Genomic DNA, 22100 nt, shown 5'->3' with positions numbered 1-22100 from the left:
TTCTCTTTACTCCTGAGATGTGAACACTTATATCACAGCAGGTATGCAGAAGTGTTGTAAGTGCAAAGGTCTTTCAACCAACATAGATAGTGAGGAAGTATTTGTGAGGCAGAAACAGCCCTCCCCCAATTTACTTGTCTGTGTTGAAAGGTAAAGAACAGCCCTTCTGAATTCTCAGTTGTGCAAACAAGACCGATTGTTTAGCACAATGGCAATGAAATATAGTCTGCATCTACAGGAAAAGGGGTGCCCCCCACCCCAAGCATCATCTTTTTAAGGAATTAAATATAACATTGGTTTAAGGAATTAAATATAACATTCACCATGCCTTTATGCTAGATTGCCAACTCATCTTTTACAAGAGACAGAGATACTGTAATTATTTTGTTAGAGTTCCTAAATATACCAGAGATCAAAATAAATTCTGGTTGCGGACTGCCTCTCTTATGCCATCAAGCTACCAGCTGAGTTGTCACAAGGACCTCCTAAGCAGCTGTGAATTTAAAGCACATCAAAGCTTCAGGTGAATTAATAATAATGATGTGTTCGGGTGTGAGAGAGTGTGCACTTGTGTTATTTCTAATGACCTCTTCCTCATGCTGATTTCCGTGTATGTTTGAGCCAAAATGTGAAGAAAATTCCACAGACTTAAAGAGGTCTCTTTCGTTGTTGTTTTTTCTTGCTTTTTGTTGATCTTTACTGGCTAATTTGCACACGAAGACTTTTCTAGCCAAAACTAGAATACCTCCATTGTATTAATTAAAAATGATAACTCTTAATTATAAATCTTTTAAGCTATGCATATCTGATTATGCTTTGACATTAGACATCACACTTGGTTAACAGCCTTCCTATGCCATCTACACTGTACTTTGGTTATAGGTCATCTCTCTGTTGACCTCCAGCAGATCAATGGGATGTGTTTAGCAGTCCAGCACAATCCAGGGACAATTACTGCTACAGAGCTTATGCTGCTCACTTTCAGTGGTGGTGCAGGTGCTGTATTGTCCTGCGTTGGACCACTCCTTGGTTCTCAGGCGCAAACATATATAAGCTTTCTTTAAACCATAATTGGCAAACAACCTGAATCAGTTTTATAGCAAGTTCGAAAGTCAAGCATTATCAACTAGTGCCATTCAGTTGGCGCCAGAGACACCAACAACCACCTCAACCTGTTCTGAAGTCACTCCGCTGGTGATCTTGAAATAGTCTTCTGCACACTTTGTATAAAGTACTTTTACATTGCAATGTAATTCCAAGTACTGTATATTAGTACTTGGCCAATAAATTATTATTCTATTCTATTCTATGGCACGGTCCTCTCCAGATATCTCCATTTCACTGCCTCTAGTCTCGTCATTAATAACTATTATTTTCCTGCAGTTTCTCTAGTGCAGCCTCAGCAAGAGCATGGATTTGCTATCTGAAGCAAGCTGTCCTCCACCAAACCTCGCTCCCAGCTTTGTGGCATGAATAAGTCTGAAAAGTTTGTACTGATCATATAAAAGTGGGAAATGGATGCTTGCTAGAGCTGCTGCAAAGACTGAGAGGTCTTAGCAAGGGGCTGGCAAGCACAGTTATAAAAGTACCGGTAATTAACTAATAGTCTGGTTGATGAAGATGAGTACTTTAACAGGTAGGAACACTAATGGAAAGACTTTTTGTAGGATTAGATGAGGGCAAGGTTGAAGAGTTGCTTCCATTTGGGGATGGATACAATGGGAGAACTGGGTATATTTAAGGGTATTTCATAACAGCATCTGTGGTTTGCACTTTTAGATTTGTCAGTGGACAGGATAAAAGCTCATCTTGTTTGATATCATAATTATGTGTAATATTTTCTGAATTAATCATGATTAATTTACATGTTGCCTTTCTTTAAGACACTGTGATTTCTGCATGGCCTTTGTGTTTCTCATTGTTGTTGTTTAGTCGTTTAGTCGTGTCCGACTCTTCATGACCCCATGGACCATAGCACGCCAGGCCACTGCCTCCCGCAGTTTGGTCAAACTCATGTTCGTAGCTTCGAGAACACTGTCCAACCATCTCGTCCTCTGTCGCCCCCTTCTCCTTGTGCCCTCCATCTTTCCCAACATCAAGGTCTTTTCCAAGGATTCTTCTCTTCTCATGAGGTGGCCAAAGTATTGGAGCCTCAGCTTCACGATCTGTCCTTCACGATCTGTCCTTCGATCTGTGTTTCTCATTACCAACGGCATTTTTATTTATAACAGTCACTTATTCTGTTTACCCTTTATCAGTTTTATTACATCTCCGTATATACCAAGATAGTTTTAGGATATAGCACCTAATTACTGTACTCAGTTTCATTATAATTTTTCCTGTGCTCTCATAAGATTGTCTGGATAGCTGATTGTTTGTAAGATTCTGCTGGGAGTTATGAAAGCCTGCTGCCACTATGATGTTAAATATGATCAATCCTCTCACATTTGACATTTTTAGCCTGCTGTGTGTGTGTGGATGCGTGGGATAGATTAATTTAAGACCTGCATAGCTAGAATCCAGAAATGTTTCTGAGGACAAAAACATGGGCCTGCAAGGACACAGATTATTTGTCTCTTGGTGGGAGTTTTCATTTCTGTTTCGTAAAGCCCATTAGGACTTCTTCAGCTCTTGCATAATCATTCGTTCAATTGTGTTTGAGTCCTGTTTAGTATGTCCTACATTATCTGTATTTACCCATGCTTCTCTGGTAGTTTTTGCACTTTGTGTTGTGGAATATATTTGTGTTTAAATATCAAAGAGCATGAGTAAATCAACATGAGTAAATCAACTGCATTTTGCTCCAAGGTGACTTTGCTTGCTTCCAGTCCTTTCCATAGTAGCATAGGTGGCCTTGGGTGACTCTGCTCTGCCAAGGCAGTGATAGAGGGCAACTGCTGATGTGTCAGGAGCCCTGGTGGCTGATTCTGTAGGCTACTAACAGATAACACTTTGGGGTTAGATCTCTTGAAAGCATAGTATTTGTATTTTTCCTTTTGCATAATTATCCATGCTTCAGAAAGTGCCCATAGGCTTAACTTTTCACCTTAAAACTGTGGAGGGGTTTGTTCACTCTTTCACATCTGTTGAAGAACACAGCATCAAGGTTATTTCCAAACTCAGAAGATTCCTTATGAATTTTTATTTGCATGAGTGATGTTGATTAACAGTGTCTGGCTCTGTGACCCAGTAGCATTTCTAAGCCATAGATTATCTGAAGCAGATATGGCTGGAAACAAGACTGTCCAGATAACAGAATTCCATACGCAGTCCGAGCATGTTTTAAAACCAGCCAATGGATTCTAAAGGTAATGTCAAGCACTTATCTGAAAGTGGACATTCAGTTATTTATTTTTTCGTTCCATTGTCCGCTTGAGACACTGGCGTCTAAACATATTTGCTGTAAATTTCCATTGCTTTCAGTGACATTTAAGACAAATCTAGACATCGGCAAAGTTGACTATTACAAAGAATATTCTTTAAAGGGCACAGAAAATTTATTGAGCCAAGCAAATTCTTGGTTTTCTACTTTGTGCTGGAAAATGCCTTATTCAGTCCTCTTATGGGCCTTATTCTCAAATAATGATTGCAGTTTGGATTCAAATAGGCTCATTGCTGAAGTTGACAGAAAATATCCCACTGACCTACTGGAAGATTTGGCTTTCTAACATGGAGGGGTTGATGAGCATATATGGAACCCTTCAATATATAATTTTGTATACTGTGTCTGATACCACAAGTATGGTAGAACATAAATAAATTTGTAAGTGTGGACTTCTCATTGATTTAATTGATTAATTTGACTTAGGTGGTTTGGATGGCTTCAGTGTGTAATTGTGATATTTCTTTTTCTGTTTTGTTCCCCAGTAACATGTCAGATGCCCTTGCAAACGCTGTGTGTGAGCGCTGCCGAGCTCGCTTTGATCCAACCGAGCGAATTGTGAACAGCAATGGGGAACTATATCATGAAAACTGCTTTGTCTGTGCTCAGTGCTTCCGCCAGTTTCCAGATGGACTCTTCTATGATGTGAGAACAGCATCTTTCTGATAGCGTGAAAAGCTGCTTGACTTTTTCCTCCACTTGCATGATTTTAAGAAGCTTGACTGAACTTTCCACGGAGTTTATCCAAAATTCATTAGCAATTCTTATGTCAATGACCCCCTTCCATTTCCTCCATGTGTACAGTTAGCTTTGATATGATTCAGTCATTAATGAGGTGTTGCTTTCCTAGGCAGGACACTGGTATTGTCAATAATGCCCTGCTTCAGACATAGTGCTGAACTATTGTTTCGTGTTATGTTTGCTCCATCCTCCTCTAGGATAGCCACAAGGATGTGATGAGAAGCTTTCATTTTCATTCTCAGTTAACCACAAAGAAGCATTAACACCTGAACCCTAAACTGTGGTTTGTTTTAATTGTGGTTTATTGAAACAAACCAATTTCATAAACCACAGTTCAAAGTTGACTTGTTTCGATTAACCATAGTTAAGACTAACCACAGCTTGTCCTACATTGGGATTAGATGCTAAACTTCGGTTAGTTAAACATGGAAGCAACAGTTTCTGTTCTTTTATTTGGCGATGTATTGGAGGAAGGGTAGGGTGGGGATGGGGGGAAGTGATGAATTCAAGGCCCATTCACCTGTGGAATGCTGTCACTGCGCTGACCCATCTCAACAAATGCAACATTGCCTGATCCATAAGGGTACCCTCTTGCTCTGCCGCCCATCATGCGCTGTTCTGCAGCCAATATGATTAAAATGAGAGAGTGTTGTAAGAGTGTGGTACCTGCTTATAGAACAAATATATTGTTATTAAAATATTGATCCAAAATAGGTTGCATTAGGGATTAGCTTTCCTAAGAATAAATTACTTCAAAGGAACACCAAAAACTGCAGTGATTGAAATAATTGTGGTAATTAGTTTGTAGAAGCTGTAACATTGCACCTACATTCTGTGTAACAGTAGCGTCATACACACCACACATTTAAAGCACACCCCCTTCCCAAAGAATCCTGGGAACTGTAGTTTGTTAAGGGTGCTGGGAATTGTAACTCTGTGGTGGGCAAACTAGAATTCCATAGTGGAAATTTTGTAAAGATACATTCTCCTGCATCTTTTTTTTACAGTTTGAAGGGAGGAAGTATTGTGAGCATGACTTCCAGATGCTGTTTGCGCCATGCTGTGGGGAATGTGGTAAGATGCAGATCACTCAAGCCTTCTCTCTCTCTTTAAGGAAAGCTACACAAAGATGAAAGAACTATTAATGATGAATGTTGTTCTCATCAGGCACTCTGGTCAAGAGCAGTAAAATAATTAGTTTTGAGATTTTAAAGCCAAAGTTCTTGAGATTCATAATATAGTTTTTTATGTTTCAATGGCATGGATATTAGAAGGCAGCCCTGTTTAGCGAAGCTTTTAATGTTTGATGGATTACTGTATTTTAATATTTTGTTGTAAGCCAACCAGAGTGGCTGGGGAAGCCCAGCCTGATGGGTGGGGTATAAATAAATTATTATTATTATTATTATTATTATTATTATTGGTCCTGAGCCTGAAAAATTTGGGTATTAAGTCACTCTCACACAGTTTCTTCGATAATAGTTAATTGCAGGCTTATTCTAATATATTTGTAAATTACTTTGCAATATAAATGATTAAAATATGTCATCCGTGGAATTCTCTGTGGGGATGGTGGTACACATAGAGAAGAGTCCTGAAATAAATCAAGTGTTTTAACTGAAGTGTGGTGCTTCTATTCCAAGGTGAATTCATCATTGGCCGTGTCATCAAAGCAATGAACAATAACTGGCACCCAGAATGCTTTCGTTGTGAGCTCTGTGATGTGGTTCTTGCTGATTTGGGCTTTGTGAAGAATGCTGGCAGGTAAGAAGGATCAGAGGATATGAACATGAGATAATTCTTTGGATGTCAGGACCACTTCACACTCTAGAAGGAGAAACCCCAGGGTGCATGGTGGGATCTGCAAATGCATGCTTTAAATATGTGCACACCCAGAGAAGGAGATGCCAAAAAATCACAGGCACGTATGCACTTTTGCAGAGCTGATAATGTCTTCCAAAACTCACATTCATCTCTCTTAAGTATGATGGTTTAGCATGTGAACTGCATGCATATATGAAATGTGTGAAATGTTAGGCAGTCTTGTGGGATAAGCTAGGAATCTGGACCTTGCTCTTAAATGCATTGAGGCATATAGCAGAAATGAACTGGGAAGGTATTGGCAGAAAACTGGAGAATGAATGGAGAACCATCCTCAGTTGTGAGCAAATTACTTTTAGACAAAATGTGAGGGAGTTGAAGAGGAATAATCTATGTAAACATGAAGATTTGAGATTGGATAATTACTCACCAGAAACAACTTGGTAGACAGACAGCACACTGAACACACCACATAACTTCTTTTTTCCCCTCTGAATTTAATAGTTTTTGATGTTTAATAAGTATAAACAATTTTTTTAAAAAAAGAAAGTATAAAATATGAAGCTAAATGAAGTAAAAATAGACACCCAAGCAAACACCCTTCAACAAGGAAAGTAAAAAACCAACAGCCTAGTAACAGCGCCACAACATTTGAATCTTAACTTTTGGTATCACTGCATGCGATTTCTAGCTAGAAGAGTCTCTGAGTTTATATTCTCACTTCTTGGGTGGGCAGTGACTAGAACAGTTATGAAAGAGTGATGCAGTTTATCTGGTCATAGTATAAACCTTCTTAAATGGTCTTATACTGATACATGTCCTATGTAGTCCTGATGACTAGCCTAGTAGAACTGAGCTAATTAAAGTATGGTTTGTGTGCCTTATTTCATTGTTGCAAAGTATCTGTAGTGAATGCAAAGTCTGTTACAGTCATACCTCGGTTTAAGTACGCTTCGGTTTGAGTACTTTCAGTTTAAGTACTCCGCAGACCCGTCTGGAACGGATTAATCCACTTTCCATTACTTTCAATGGGAAAGTTCGCTTCAGGTTAAGTACGCTTCAGTTTAAGTACTCCACGGACTGTCTGGAATGGATTAATCCACTTTCCATTACTTTCAAAGGGAAAGTTCATTTCAGGTTAAGTACGCTTCAGGTTAAGTACAGACTTCCAGAACCAATTGCGTACTTAAACCGAGGTACCACTGTATAGGAAAGCAGTCAGGATTCCATAGCTAACATGCAAGTTGCAAGACTCCATAATATGGTAGCTGAACATTTGCTTTTCTTCTAAATAAGGGTATAGTGGGGTAATTTTTAATTATCTCACTGAGGACTCAGCCAGACTGGTAAAGAAAAAGTGATTCATATGTGTTGTATGTGCGTTATAACATTGTGCCACCAGATGGTGACATGGAGTCCTGTTTTTCTCTACCTGTTTTCCCTGTTTACAATGCTTTAAACTGAAACGCTTCTTTGATGTGTCCAGATCCAGCCAGGGCCTCTCCTTTTAGGTAGCCATGTGTATTACTTCAGTTGTGACACATACAATTCACATTTCTCTTCTCCCCGGCCCCTACCCTGGCCGTGCTATGCTGTTCAACTGCTTTGTTAGAGCATCAAACAAACTAACGGGTTTGATTTAGAAAGAAGAAATACTCTGAGCATGTGCCGTTTCATATCATAATGACTACAGGAATAATATGAGGTTTGCTTATGCTTCCCTGATGGTAGACTCATTTACTTGGCAATGAGCACAATTTCGTGTAGAAAAAGACAATGTATGTTTGAAATACAAAATAAAGAACGAGCTGTAGCTGTGCATATAGTGCAACCCATACAGCACATTGGCGACAAATATTCACACAGTTGTTCACAAATAATTTTACACCATTTATCAAATTTGTGAGAAAGAGGCGCAATTACTTATAAAGTGCCATGAAAACTTACAAACTACCTAAAATAAAGTGAACGTGCAATATCAGGTTTTACAATTTTTTGACTCAGTTTTTTGTTTTTTCTTGTTTTTTAAATAAGTTAAGGAAGGTTCAAGAAGAAGGTAAGTTCAACGATGTTCCCGGTAGCTGTGAGGTGCAGCTGAACCCGCGTATGAGGTTATAAAGAAGACAGGGTGCCAGCGTTCTATCCCCATTTCGCCCTAGCAGTCCATACAGTTTAGAGGCTGTAGTTTTGCCCCCGGTAGGGCTGATTTGTTGGGGTTGGCGAATAGCACACTCCCTGAGTACAGTTTTCTGGGCTTCTTCAGTAGTCTCGAGCCATTAATGTGTCTACTAGTGTTAACTGATAATATTCCAAATGGAATCTTATTAGAATCAACACAATACACTTCTAGGTGTTCAATTAAATACAAAGTAAATATACAATCTCCCACTATCTACAAAGAAATAAATTTGATGCAAAAGTTCATAATTATGGACTTACATACAGTTGAAAAGACAATTTCTTGGCTTAAGCATAAAAGACTTTATAAGCGGGTTCATCTGCACCTCACCGCTACCGGGAACATCGTTGAAGTTACCTTCTTCTTAAATCTTCTTGAACTTATTTAAAAAACAAGAAAAAAAATGAAAAACTGAGCCAAGATTTTGTAAGAACCTAGCAAAATCTGATATTACAAGTTCACTTTATTTTAGGTAGTTTGTAAGTTTTCATGGCACTTTGTAAGTAATTGTCTCTTTCTCACAAATTTGATAAATGGTGTAAAATTATTTGTGAACAACTGTGTGAATATTTGTCACCAACGTGCTGTATGGGTTGCACTATCTTTATCAACGGCACAAGTTGCATTTTTCCAGTACCTGTGCATATGGCTAGCCAGCCACCCTCTCATTGTATAACTTTTTTTAAAAAAAAGTAAGAAAAAAATACATTTAGGTGACCACCATTAGCATGTATACTCTGGCATATCAATACCTGCCCAGGTGCTGACATCAGGTCTATCCATTTGCTGCTGCCCTCATCACCTTCCACTCTCCAGTGATAATTTAGGGGGTTGCCGGACTCCAGGGTCATAGATTTAGGCCCCGAGGTTTAGCCTTAGCTGCACCACTGCTTCCAAAAAAGCTATAGCAACAAGAGTTTAGTATAAATGATTTGTTGCACAGCACGTAGGTGCTTAGGATTTGGACGTAGCAGTTATCAAAAATTACAGCACAGACTTGACATACCAGAGTTGTAGCAACTTTACATTGAGACAACAGGCAAAGTTTCTGGTGAAGTGGGTCTTGACTGAGGATTTTTGTTCCATTACGGTGGATATGGTAGGTACAGTCTGCATTAAGTAAGGGCAATTGTGTCAGTAAGAGTTGCATCCTAATAGTTAAACTGAACTAGATTACTCATTTGTAGCAAGCTCCCTAGAATTTTTTTAGTCTTGTGCATGTGATTCATCAACCATATACTTCATATAAAAACTTATAGATAAAATGAAACAAGTTGTGTCATGTCATTGTTTCTAAATGTTACTGAAAATAAGAGCTGCAGCCAAGGCTGTAACAAAAGAGTTTTAAGTTGTACTGTGGTGTTTATATCAAATTTAGTGCTGTCCGTAGTCAAAAGGTCAACAATGAGACAATTGATTGAGCTGTCTAGAGAATCAAATGGTTCTCCTTTCCTGCAGATGTGTTGGAGGCTTTGAGGATTTCCTTTTCTTATCAGGTCAGGTCAAAATCTATATGCACAATCTTCTTAAAGCTCCGCTGATGTAAATTTAGAACACCTTTCTTAGAGTGTTCAGGACTATTGAATCTTAGCTGTGCAGTTTCATAACTGTGAAGACGGAAGTATTTGCCTCAGTTATTTCTCAGTACCAAAAATATTTCATGGAGCAATCATGGCGTTATTAAGCAAATGCTTTCTTCCTTTCTTTTTCTTGTCTGAAGACAATAAGAAAGGTAGCTATTGTAGTGTAACGCTGATTATATTTGTATACATTGAGATTGCAGTCTACCTTCCACTGAGAATTAGCAGTTGCTGGTGGTAGTTGTGCAAAAATTACGGTACTATCTCTTACTCGGTTTATCAAGAATGAAGCATAGATCAGAGTGTGCTCTTGGAGAAACACAGTTTTGCTATCTTGGAGATTTCATTGTATCAGATAGAAAAAGCCTTTCTTTTAAAAAGCACTTGATTTCATTAGTTACAGTTCAGTTTTAGTGCTCAAGGAGCTGTCATTCGTTTTCCCATCATAACTTGAAGGTAGCCTTGCAGCTTTTCTGCTGCAAAATAAACCACACAAGGCCTCTCGGAACTTCTCAGCTACAAAGAAATACATGATGGGATCTAGGGCACCGTTCAGGCTGGTGAGGCAGGAAGTAATTCGGTTGCCAAGAGCCAGAATCCGCTGCATTTCACAGGAAGTCTTCACACCATCATAATTGAGAATGTAAATGTAACGATTGATATGGTAGGGCACAAAACAGACCAAGAAGATCATGAGAACCATTATTATCATTTTGATGGCTTTTTCCTTCAGATGGTTCTCAATTCGGTTCCCTTTTTTCAGGCTGCGTATGATCAGCAAGTAGCAGGTCACTGTAGTAAAAAATGGAAGCGTAAATGCCACAGCCAATGACACGAGAGCATGGCGTGATGCCTTTTCTCTGTAGAGCTGCAGGCAGATGGTGGTATTGTTCATCTCAGCTGTCTGCACACTGACCAAAAGAGGCGCCATGGCCACAGCAACTATAACCCACAGGAAAGCACAGGCCAAGTGGGCATAGAGTGATCTGCGGAGTTTGAGGGACTTTACGGGGTGCACGATAGCTAGGAAGCGATCTACACTGATGCACATGAGGAAGTAGATGCTGGCATACATGTTGAGGTAGAAAAGGAAGCCTGTGAGTCGACAAGGGATCTCTCCAAACGGCCAGTGATTGCCTGAAAAGTGGTATACTAGCCGGGTTGGCAAAACTAGCACAAAGGACAGATCGGCCATGGCTAGGTGCATCAGGAAAACGTTGGCTGGGGTGTCTGACTTTTGGTCCCGGATGAAAAGCCAAAGAGCCAGAGCGTTGCCAACAAAGGCTAGGATGAAATCGAGAAGGTAGAAAGTAGCAAAAAGGATGTTCTCCGTATTGGTCTCTTTGCCACATTGTTCTGAACTTTCCAGTGAAGTGTTGAAGAACAGGCCTGAAGAGTCTGCTAGGTTGTTCATTCCTCACTGCGGGACTTGAGATATGAACCTGAAATAATAAAGAAGAAAAAGCTAGAGAAGAATATTACAATGTAGACGAGCCAACATGGAAATCGGCCAAGCCTGCTGGTTTGCTTATGTTTGTAATGAATGTTGGCCAGGATCCAAAGCTTCCTATGTCATGTTCTGCATATGTTAGAGGGGTTTCCAGTTTTCCTCCTGACAGCTTCCACTCTCATAAAAAGCCATCCCCAAATAGTGAGGGGCTCCCTTAAAGTAGCACCCCGTGAGATAAAAGAAGTAAAAATTGGCCAAATTTTGTACATACTCAGAACCTGATCTTGGCCACACTTTTTCTGTGCTCTCTGACCATTAAAGGTGTACGTACTCTACTTTGTTTTAGTAAGTTTAGTTTTTAAAAGTTTTGCAGTATAATAAACTGATTCTTAGAATCTCTTAATTGTTCATAAATTTTTTTGGGAGGGCGAGGCTAAAGCTTTAAAGTTTACAGGATGATATACAACGGACAGGCATACCTCACTTTAGTCATTCCTCGGTTTGAGTATTTTCAGTTTAAGTACTCCGCGGACCCGTCTGGAACGGATTAATCCACTTTCCATTACTTTCAGTGGGAAAGTTCGCTTCAGGTTAAGTACGCTTCAGTTTAAGTACTCTACGGACCGTCTGGAACGGATTAATCCACTTTCCATTACTTTTGATGGGAAAGTTCGCTTCAGGTTAAGTACAGACTTCCAGAACCAATTGTGTTTGTAAACAGAGGTACCACTGTATTGCACTTTGCAGATATTGTGGAGGAACAGCTACTGCTGGATTGGAGACGAGGCTGCAGGAGCCTGTCCCTACCACACAGTGGCTTCTGCTGCTCCTTACAAGAGGATGCACAAGATGGATGAAACAAAGACTCAGATAATGGTTAGCATTTTTAGCAATAAAGTGCTTTTAATTAAGGTGTTTATATATTTTTTAAAAAAACATAATGCACCTGACCATAGGACGCACCTAGTTTTTTAGAGGAGGAAAACAAGAAAAAAAATATTTTGCTTTCTTGAATTGTCCTAGGCATAGCAGCCAACTCCTAGAGGCCTAGGTGACTTTGCCCCCCCCTTAAATATTTGAAGAAGCTTCTTCTGCAAAGGGGGAAAGCTCCATTTTTTAAAGGATCAGGTCAAAGTTGTGCAGCTTTTTTTGCAAATGGGAAAAGCCGCGTTTTTTGGGGGGGTCAGCTCAGAGTTGTGCATCTTTTTTGCAAAGGGGGAAAGCTCAATTTTTTAGATCAGCTCAAAGTTGCTGAGTTTCCTTGCAAAGGGAAAAAATCCTGGTTTTTATGGGGTTCAACTCACAGTTCTGCAGCTTCTATAGGAAAGGAAAGGGACCTATTTCTACAGTTTCCAGACAGATAATCTAATCCAGTGTTTCTCAACCTTTTTTGGGCCAAGGCACACTTGTTCCATGAAAAAAATCACGAGGCACACCACCATTAAAAAAGTTAAAAAAATTAACTCTGTGCCGCCCTATATTGACTATATAATTCTGACTGTAAGAAACACTTGCCAATTGCTGTGTTGGTTGCAATCTCCTGTAATAAGGCTTCACAAGCCGCTGATTTCTCTGCCAGCACAATCCTTTGCTCAGCAAGTTTCAGGTTGAGCTCATCCAGCCAGCTTCTTTAAGTTTGTCTAAAACCACCCTCCCGTGGTGGTGGCTGTTGAGAGCTGCGCTCGCCCCGCGTCGTGACCCGGCCGGCTTCCTTTCCGGCAGGTCAGTGTTGTTGCTTGGCGGCCGCCAGGCACGTGACAATGCAAATCGCCCTTCTCGTCGCCGCACGTCGCGGCACACCAGCCAGCGTCTCGTGGCACACTAGTGTGACGCGGAACAGCGGTTGAGAAACGCTGATCTAATCAGCCAGTCACATGTCACCCTCTGCAGACATCAATTGAGGCCTAGCAAGGGGCCGAGAGGGGCCAGGAAGGGAGCTAGCTCTCTTATCTCCCTCCCCAATCTCTTGCAATCAGCTGTTGAGCGGGTTCCTTTCAGCTCATTCACTCTTTAACTCTTTAAAAAAAACACAACACAATCTGCCTTTCTCCCCAGGGCAATTTGGCCCCAGGGACCAGGCATTCGTTCCATAAGACGCACAGACATTTCCTCTTACTTTTTAGGTGGGAAAAAGTGTGTCTTATGGAACAAAAAATACAATACATCTTCTCTCAACTTCTTGCAATCAAAACGTAAGAGCACAGTAGAAGTGAGAATTACAGGACTCTTTTAAATGCCAGGCTCTATGATGACCCATTAGAAACAACAGCAACAGCTGCATAAAATGTTTCATTAGAATCAAGTAAAAAAATCACAAAGCAGAGTGTAACTCAAAGAGATGGAATGGAAGGATCTGTCTATTTCAGTTCTCTGTTTCTCATTTTTCTGATCTTAAATTATGTGATCCACCTTACTGCAGCAACTTGCAATTTAAAAAACAAAACCAGCATTTTAGTGCAGATTTCTCTTAATGAACACGTTTGTATGCAGTTTTGACAACATTTACATTTTTGCAAGCTTTTCTCTCTAATAGGCATTTTTTGTATTTTATTTTCACAAATGTATCCATTTTTCTGCACAATGTTCCCTAATATGTGCATTTTTAAAAGCATTGGTCAGAGAATTGTGTCACATAATTCAGATAAGTGTGAATCCCAAAGGATAGCTTTATTGTGGTTTGTGTATTGTTTCAGGAAGTGCCATCAAAGCACTCTCAGGTTGCTGCAAAGCATGCTGGGGTAAAGGACCCATGGCTCCTGCTCTCTGAATATGTAAAAGCCGAAAATTGTTTGAGATCTTAACTTGAGCTCTAATCTTTTGTAATAGACTTAAGTGTAATTCCTTCATCTGACCACAGAGTGCTCTCTTGTACAGCATTTTTAAAGAGAGGCAAAATAAGGAGTTTCTCCCCCCAGCACACAAGAAGTCAGCCTTCCCTTGTTCAGAAGAGAAAACTTTCCCCTAAATGTTGGGCAACAGGACATCTCTATCAAATGCTTTAGAAATTCTCTCCACTTGTTTTTCTCAAAGTTGCAAAAACACAGCAGGCTTTTAATTCCTCATTTTTCATAGTCAATTTTGATGGTTGACATTAAACAATCTCCGGTGTTAACTTTTAAAAAATTATTTTATATCTACAGCACAATTAAATGTCACACACAAGAATCTTGCTAATTATTTCCATGTGATCCCTAATTTAGGAGCTTGTTACAGACATGAAAAATATATGGCAATGTACTCCCTAATAAACCTATTTGTTTAAATTGCATACTTGTTTATCTTAAAACTATTCTCTGAAAGGGCTGACACATGGAAGCTTCCTAACATGGTATTTGTCTAGTGTTTGCCTCTATGAAATGACTCTGGAGAATTTTTCACCATGAGGCAGTTTTGTCTCCACAGTTGCTTCTGGACAACTTGTTTAATCAGCATTCAGCCTGATTTGTTTGCGGAGAGTTTAGGCGACACTGGCTATTAAATGAGCATTCAGCTTGATTTGTTTATGGGGAGATAAGACTATGTTGTGTCAAGCAAGTGTTATCCCACACTTTCCAGTACATTTGCTATCCCTTTCCTTATCACAGAAAGTCCATTATTTTAGGGAAGTGGGTTTGTTTTGCAAGAGCTCCAAATCAGCTTCATTTGTGCAACCTGAATCTGCAAGGTGTGCAAAAATACAGTAGTCTGGAAACACCCCCATACCATCACCAAACAAACTTATCAGTGGTGTGGAGAATACTGAATGGTGGCATCTCCTCCTTGTGTTGAACTGCAGTACCTGCACAGTTCTTCACTGGATGCAATTTCAATCAGCCTCCATTTGGTACCTTTTCATGTGAAATAAACAGAACCTTAATAACTGAAAGATTTTTGTAGAGCAGCTACCTCTGTAGAACATGTTGAGATACATGAATAGTTCTTGTCATCACTTTCACTGTCTTATAGAAAGTGATCTAGAAGAGGTTTTAGAAGCAATCCCTCATACATGTCTTTCACTGGTGTAGTTACTGCAGTTGTGGGATTTTAAGAATGCCATATAAAACATTTATACTTGGAGTTATTCATATTGGCAGTTCAACCTTCAACTGTAATAGTTCTGAATCAATACATAGGAAAATGACTGGCCACCTTCTGAAGAAGTGTGCATGCACATGAAAGCTTATACCAAGAACAAACTTAGTTGGTCTCTAAGGTGCTACTGGACAATCTTTTATTTATTTTTATATTTCACCTTCTCTTAGATTGTGTTACTAGTGAGTTGTTAGGGTCTATAGCAACAATTGCTTTATCTATCCTTATCTATTCAGTTCTGTTTTGGGAGTAAGTTATCCACAATTTTCCAAATTGCACAAACAGTAGGTAGAAATGTAAGTTGGCACAAAACTGCTCATTTGTATTGTGCACTGTGCATTTAAGTCTGTTTTATGCAAACTCATTTTGTGTGTGCAGTCTTCTGGATCATTGCTACTGTTTTCATAAGAGTCTTTGTGTTCTTACTAGTAACTAGTATTCCAACATGCTACTTCTGTTAATAAAATTCATTTCCTGTCAGGGTTTGTATATCATTCATAAGTGTATATCTAGGTGAATTTGAATAAACGAAAGTAACATCATTATTTGCACACGATAACATCAATCCATTGTCATTAGGCCCCCAGATATCATCTTAGCTTCTGAGATATCAAGGAGGTTCTGCTTAGGAAAGCAGAATGGTTTTTCAAAAACGTACAGTAGTGGCAAGAACATTTTGTCAACTGGAAAAATCCCAGGCATAAGCTATTTTTACAGTGCTGTTGCTCTGTTCTTATGACTTGAAGATAACTATAGGTTCATCAGAGGAGCTTTAATTGGCTGTTGCATGCTGTTTGTGTCTAGTTTTTAACTTTTAGGCCATTTTCACACAAGTTGCTAAAAAGCGCATCACTTGCACTGTCTGTGCAATGCGTACGCATCATTAAATGAAAGGCAAAATGCAAAAGAAAAGTGGAATGCACTGTCTGTGTTGCAGAGCATTTTGAGCACAAACTTCTAACATCAAAATGTCCCTGCAACTCCTTGTACTTTCCCTTCTAGCTTGTATAATCTGTAAGCCCCGAGGAACAGTATGGTGCTCTGTGAGGACGTTCTCAATTTTCACCCACCCACCCCCCAAGGTTATAATTCCCATTGAAACAAAAGTGCTTACCTCTTGCAGCTTGCAGTCCTGTAGAAGAGAGAGGTAAAGATCTTGTTAGCTTCTTAGACTGCCAGCAAATGTAGGTAAGACAGAAAGGCTAAAAACAGTGATGATCCAGAAGATGCAGACAGTGGCCAGTTCAGTGGAAGGGTGAGTTGCACTATATAGAGCCCTGTTGGTGATGATAGTCCATTATCATTTTGCTCACATGAGAGGAGGGTAGATAACACATTTGCTGTGAAAGACAGTTTTCATTCCAGCTGGGTTGTTCAGAAGGGGGGAGTTGCTGTGGTATTTATGAATATTCCAATGTTTCTCTAGCACTCTTTTTCTCTCTCACTCTGAACCGCTGCCTTTTACGCTGACTCTTTGGATCCCTCTGACCATTTTGGAGAGTTTGGAAAGCATTGCAGAAAGGGAGAGGGAATTTGGTGTTGCACAACAGGACATTTCAGAAGGGGATAATTCCATAATAGTGGGAGTGGGGGTGAGAAGGACGGCTGCCATAGAAACGGCTCTGTGATTCTAAGACCTCCCTTTGCTTCCAGTGGAGGAGGGTCTATAGGATGGGGGGAGCTTCTGAATGAGCCTTGCTGATAATGGGTTGTCAGTGGAAAGGGCTTAAGGCCCCTTATTCAGTTGAATTAGAGGGGGCTCTTTTTAGGACACTTGCTATAGGGGTCTCAGTGTCCTGCCCTGTATAATTAGACTCCGTTCCACAGTGTGGAATAAAATCGAGGCCTTTATCTTGAGATGAACACAGCTGCATGCCCCCATTTATAAAGGAACGCTGTCTGCTTTCTTTCTAGGGACTGTGGCTCTTGTCTGGGACAGCAATATCTTCAGCTCTAAGGAGGAACAAAGTAGAAGACTTGTGAAGAGGGAGTGTTAATAACATTCCTTTCCACTTATGCTCACTGGGACTTTCTATTTGAGGCTTGTAAAAATACAAGGCTGTACAACAGCCTTGTGACATTGAGATTTATTATTAGCTTTATTTTACTGGTAGGGACCTGGAGGCTAAGTGACCTGCCTGGAACTCTCAGGAAGCCAGTGAGACTGCCTGGAATAAGCCCAGGGTCTCTTCACTCCTTTCCCATTGCACTGTTGCATCTACCAGCTGTCCTCTGTGACTATGCACTTCGCTCCGCAGATAAGCGAACTGGGTGTGTCACTGGAGTTCCATATGTACAGAGGCACAGTTGCATACATTGCATTTGGAAATGCACATGCTAGCATTGTATGTACTCATGTATTTGGCAGGGCCGTCTCTAGGCCCGGGTTGGGTGGCGCAATGCGCCAGGGCGCCTGGCCACCACGGGCGCCGAACGTCTGGTGTCCGGCTGAGTGCGGCAGCCAGGAGCTCCATGTGAGGCGGCAAAAGCAACGGCACTAGCAGCGAGTTGCAGAACCAGCGAGACTCCTGCCTAGAGTGGCAGCAGGAGTGCACCTGCTGCCACTCTAGGCATGAGTCTCGCTGGTTCTGCAACTCTAAAGCTGTTGCTTTTGCCGCCTCGCTTGGGCGGCAAAAAAAAGGTCAACAACTCTGGGGGGCGCCAGAGGGATCTTTGCACCACGGCGCCGGATATGCTTAAGACGGCCCTGGTATTTGGAATGGTCTAACCATTTATGCTTCTTTTTGTTATGGATATCTAAATTGTGCTAGAAGAGCATGAGTAGGGGAACCAATAGTTTTGGTAATGGAAAAAAAATAAAATTCAGCTTGATGTTTGCCATCAGTGCCAGTTTTAGACCATTCATACAATCTTTTTGTCTCTAAATATGCCCTACTGGTTGCATTCATAAGTAAGCCTTCTCAACTACAAAGCTGAGAAGCTCTGTAGCCTAGAAAGCAACCTTGTGTAGCTGATACCTGTATGATATCTCCCAACTTTTTTCTTTAATTCCTGCTCTAGGCACCTCTGTAGGCCTTGCCACAATCGTGAGAAAGCCAAGGGCTTGGGCAAGTATATTTGCCAGAAGTGCCACTTGATAATTGATGAACAGCCTCTGATGTTCAAGAATGATTCCTACCATCCAGATCACTTCAGCTGCACCCACTGCGGGTATATCAACTCTCTTTCAGCTAGGACTCTGGAGCAAGTGAAAAAGCATAGAATGAGCAATAGTGGTGTCTTGCGGGGGACCTGAGCGATCTTAAGAATAAACTTTGCTGCATTTTTGCAGACTGACTAACAAGAATGCGGAAGTTCAAAAAAGCATTTGAATAAAAAAACAACCCCAGAGGAACTGTAGTGATTGTGCTGAGCTGTAATAAACTTCGCCTTATACAATTCACTGTTCAGCTGGCACTATTCCTGACGGGTGTTAACATCCTTGGAAATAGCCAGTTGTGAAGACTCATTGTTACAAAAGCAATGGCATTAGAACTTAGCAGCAGCTTGATGGGCCCCACAGTTTACAGTATTTTAGAATCCCTGCCATTTCTGATGGAGCCTGCTTATCTAAACAGATTTCAAACTGGATTCACAAAAACCAAGAGCCTCATTATAAAATAGCTTTTTGTATGTCACAATCATGTTGTTAATAAGCAGGCAAAGGAAGGATGTATGTGTTTTATGTTTCCTTTTGAGAGCTTCTCTTTATCCCTATTTGTCAGGAGAGCAGGGGCATACGAAGTGGGGGGGGCGGTCTGCCCTGGGTGCCACTGGGGGGTTGACAAGATGGCCGCTGCTTCCCCCCAGCTGTAGAGCGGCCGAGGGCACACGCAGTTGGGCCACCGCTCGCATAGCGACTGTATGGGATGCCGCACGTGCACCATTGGGCAGTTCGTCCCGCCCCTCGGTGTCTTCCCCCAGGTGCCAGAGAGGGTTCCTCCACCACTGCAGGAGAGTGCCTGGTTAATTTGGATGGGGTGACTATCAGCATGATATGTTGAGGACAAGCTTTTCTGCTAAGGTCTTGATTATTCCTTCTGTTGTGCGCAGGAAGGAGCTGACAGCTGATGCCAGGGAGCTGAAGGGGGAGCTCTACTGCCTGCCTTGCCATGACAAGATGGGCATCCCAATCTGTGGGGCTTGTCGCAGGCCCATTGAGGGTCGAGTGGTCAATGCTCTGGGGAAACAATGGCATGTGGAGGTGAGAATTCTCCTGTTGTACTACTTGCTCTGGGATTCATGTTACAGAGAGACTCCTGACACAGCCTGTTCATTTTCCTGGTTAAAAAATAGATGCTGCCACAGTTCTTTTGAAGCCATAGGAACTGCGTGTCATTGTTTCAGGTGGCTTATCGTTATTATTCTGTTTATTTAGATCTCTAGCCTATTCTCCCAAAGATACAATTTAGGTATCAAAGCACACATCCAACATATGTACAAGTAATAAAGCCACATCCCTGCTGCTTCTTCTTTTGCAAAGCATTACATTTCAAAAAGATTTAGTGAGTCATCAAGGAAAGGAGCTTCACAATTATGGGACAGTCACCAGGAATACATTTCTGTGTGCCAAACAAAGATATAGAATTGAAACAAATATTAATCCCAGCAGGACAGTCTTAAGTTTATCCATAGTCGATAAAACAGTATCTTTAGTATGCTTTGTCAGTATATTAAATTACTCTATAGAGATTATAAGCAGCACCTTGAAGTGCGGCTGGGAGAAATTCAGAATCCAGAGCTGATGCTGGAGGGTTGATACAATACACTCCAGTGACTAATCCCCATCAAGAGTCAAGCTGTGCTGAAACATCTGTCCACGACATGCTGATCATTCATATTCCTAAATGCTTTATACTCAAACTATTTTTAGGATTCTATCTAAGGTGTGGTTCATATTTGCTGGCAAATACTTTCATACTACTAATTTTATCCAGACACTTTTCTGGCACAGAACTGCCTGTAGCGCAGACCCTTGGACCCTGACATGTCTTTTAACCTTCCAGCATTTTGTTTGTGCCAAATGTGAGAAGCCATTCCTGGGACACCGACACTATGAGAAAAAAGGTCTGGCTTACTGCGAGACTCATTACAACCAGGTAAAATCTGCTCTTATTTGAACCCTGCACTCCCAAACCCCCACTCCCACCCCTCAAAACGAACAAGAGATAAGAAGCCGTCTCCTGATGAGGGATTTAAGAAATTCCTGCTGTTTGAACTGAAACACCTACAAATATGAGGTGTAAGGAATTTCAGACTTTTAATATTTTAAGAGATTCAGCTGAGTGAGTCTGCTAACCCCTAGTGGTATCAACATGCAAATTAAGGAGCTTAATCAACCTTAACCATAAATAAACATTCTTTAGTTTTCAGTTGAATAGAAATGGGGGGGGGGGGAGCCAGTGCCAAGAGTTCTCTAATTGGAAACTGGCGGGGGGGGGGGGGTTGCACAAGATTGCTTTCTTTACAAATATATCTCCAGAGTCTTGTCTTTCAAAGGAAGCTATACCCAGTACTGTAGCCTCTATCACTCACGAAGTGGGGAACATGTAACAGTACATACCTATGGCCGTTTTTTCTGTATCTCGCTGAGCTTCAGATACCATGCAGCCTCATCACTGTACGGGATTATGCATGCGCTGGAAGGCCAGTGTCAGAAGGAGCCAGTTGAGAGGGGAGGGAAGACAATGGGCTTCTGCCCATTAAGCACACGGGTGGGGGTGGGGCTCATTGTCTCTTCCTACTTCTTTGCAGGGTCACTCGAAGTTCTTCACCTTACCCTGCGTAACTTGTAAAGCCGCATTTGGAAATACTTGACGTTGGGAGATTGGAGCATGTGGGAGGCTTTTATTCCACCTCAACAGTGTCATTAATTGCTGCACATTTCCTTTCTCTTACAAAAGTTAAAGAGAGACACATTCACTTTTGTGGGAGAAAGTAAATGCAGACTGTCCTACTGATTGCACTTTGCTAGCACTCCATGTAAGGCACTTAGCACATCTGTAAGGGGAAGAAAACAGACAACAGGGTACCCACCTGCAAATTGTCTTTAATGCCAGGTTGCACTGCTCTTGGGATGGAATAAGGCAGGCTGTATAACGAAATTGCTTGGAGGCAGCATTTAGGGACAGCCCCTTCCTGCCTCTTGCAGACCCATTTTTTTCAAAGCGCCAAACACCTGTGTTAACATTAATTCCTGAGTAAGTGCAACCCTGAGGAGAAAACACAATAGAAACCTTGTGAGGATGAAGTAGATTGCAGGCATGTTGCCCTCCAACAGATCCTCGGCCTGTCCCTAACGGATTAACAGATTCAGAATAAGCAATAGTCAATATTTTTTACTTCCAGAAAACCCAATACACATGCTCTCTTAGAAATATATTTCTGGTCCCAAGGATCTGGGTTGTTGTTGTTTTTAAGCTCACATTTTTGCCCTGACAGGTATACACTACACAACACTGTGGTGTGCCATTCCTATCAAAGGGTGCAAAAAGCAGCCTTGGGAATGCAAGTTTGATTGTTGTGCAAATGTGTGAGAAAAGCTATTGAGGTGCCTGAAATGTGTAAATTAATGTGGGGCACTATTGTAGAAGCACTAAATTAATCCATTGTTGGAACCAAGTTGTCTGATTTGATAAAGAGGGGCAGACAGACCCCCTCCATTAGTTTAAAAAAGCTCATTTTGTTTTGCTTTTTTGTTTTTCTGCACAGCTCTTTGGAGATGTCTGCTATAACTGCAGCCATGTGATTGAGGGGGATGGTAAGTTTAAGCCTGTTTGTCAATGCAGCTGTTGCAGCCCTGCACGGACAAGGCCTCAGTGATTGATTTCCCCCCACATCTGTCCTTGCTGAATTTGGTACAGTTCTGCAGTTTGA

General features: G+C 41.1%; 2 protein-coding genes across 4 annotated transcripts in view; one reads left to right on the top strand and one right to left on the bottom strand.

Annotated features, from left to right (window-relative positions):
* The window catches only part of LIMS2 (LIM zinc finger domain containing 2), a 36234-nt gene that overhangs the window by 8137 nt on the left and 5997 nt on the right, over positions 1–22100 (top strand). For all 3 annotated transcript variants that reach the window (XM_060274658.1, XM_035132720.2, XM_035132719.2), the window contains exons 2-8: positions 3868–4027; positions 5131–5197; positions 5767–5887; positions 18246–18395; positions 19278–19428; positions 20231–20323; positions 21936–21984. In XM_060274658.1, the coding sequence (XP_060130641.1) occupies positions 3872–4027; positions 5131–5197; positions 5767–5887; positions 18246–18395; positions 19278–19428; positions 20231–20323; positions 21936–21984 (787 nt within the window). In that variant the 5' untranslated portion in view covers positions 3868–3871. The remainder of the gene's footprint in view (positions 1–3867; positions 4028–5130; positions 5198–5766; positions 5888–18245; positions 18396–19277; positions 19429–20230; positions 20324–21935; positions 21985–22100) is intronic.
* GPR17 (G protein-coupled receptor 17) lies at positions 9955–16441 on the bottom strand. Its single transcript, XM_035132722.2, has 2 exons — positions 16339–16441; positions 9955–11145 (listed from the first exon to the last, which is right to left on the bottom strand). Exon 2 carries the CDS (start codon positions 11115–11117, stop codon positions 10101–10103), a length of 1017 nt encoding a protein of 338 aa, XP_034988613.1. The 5' UTR covers positions 11118–11145; positions 16339–16441; the 3' UTR covers positions 9955–10100.

Source organism: Zootoca vivipara, chromosome 5 (genome assembly GCF_963506605.1).
Source record: "Zootoca vivipara chromosome 5, rZooViv1.1, whole genome shotgun sequence".
NCBI lineage: Eukaryota > Metazoa > Chordata > Lepidosauria > Squamata > Lacertidae > Zootoca > Zootoca vivipara.
Note: the sequence above shows the minus strand (reverse complement) of the source record. Positions and strands in the feature narration are given on the sequence as shown.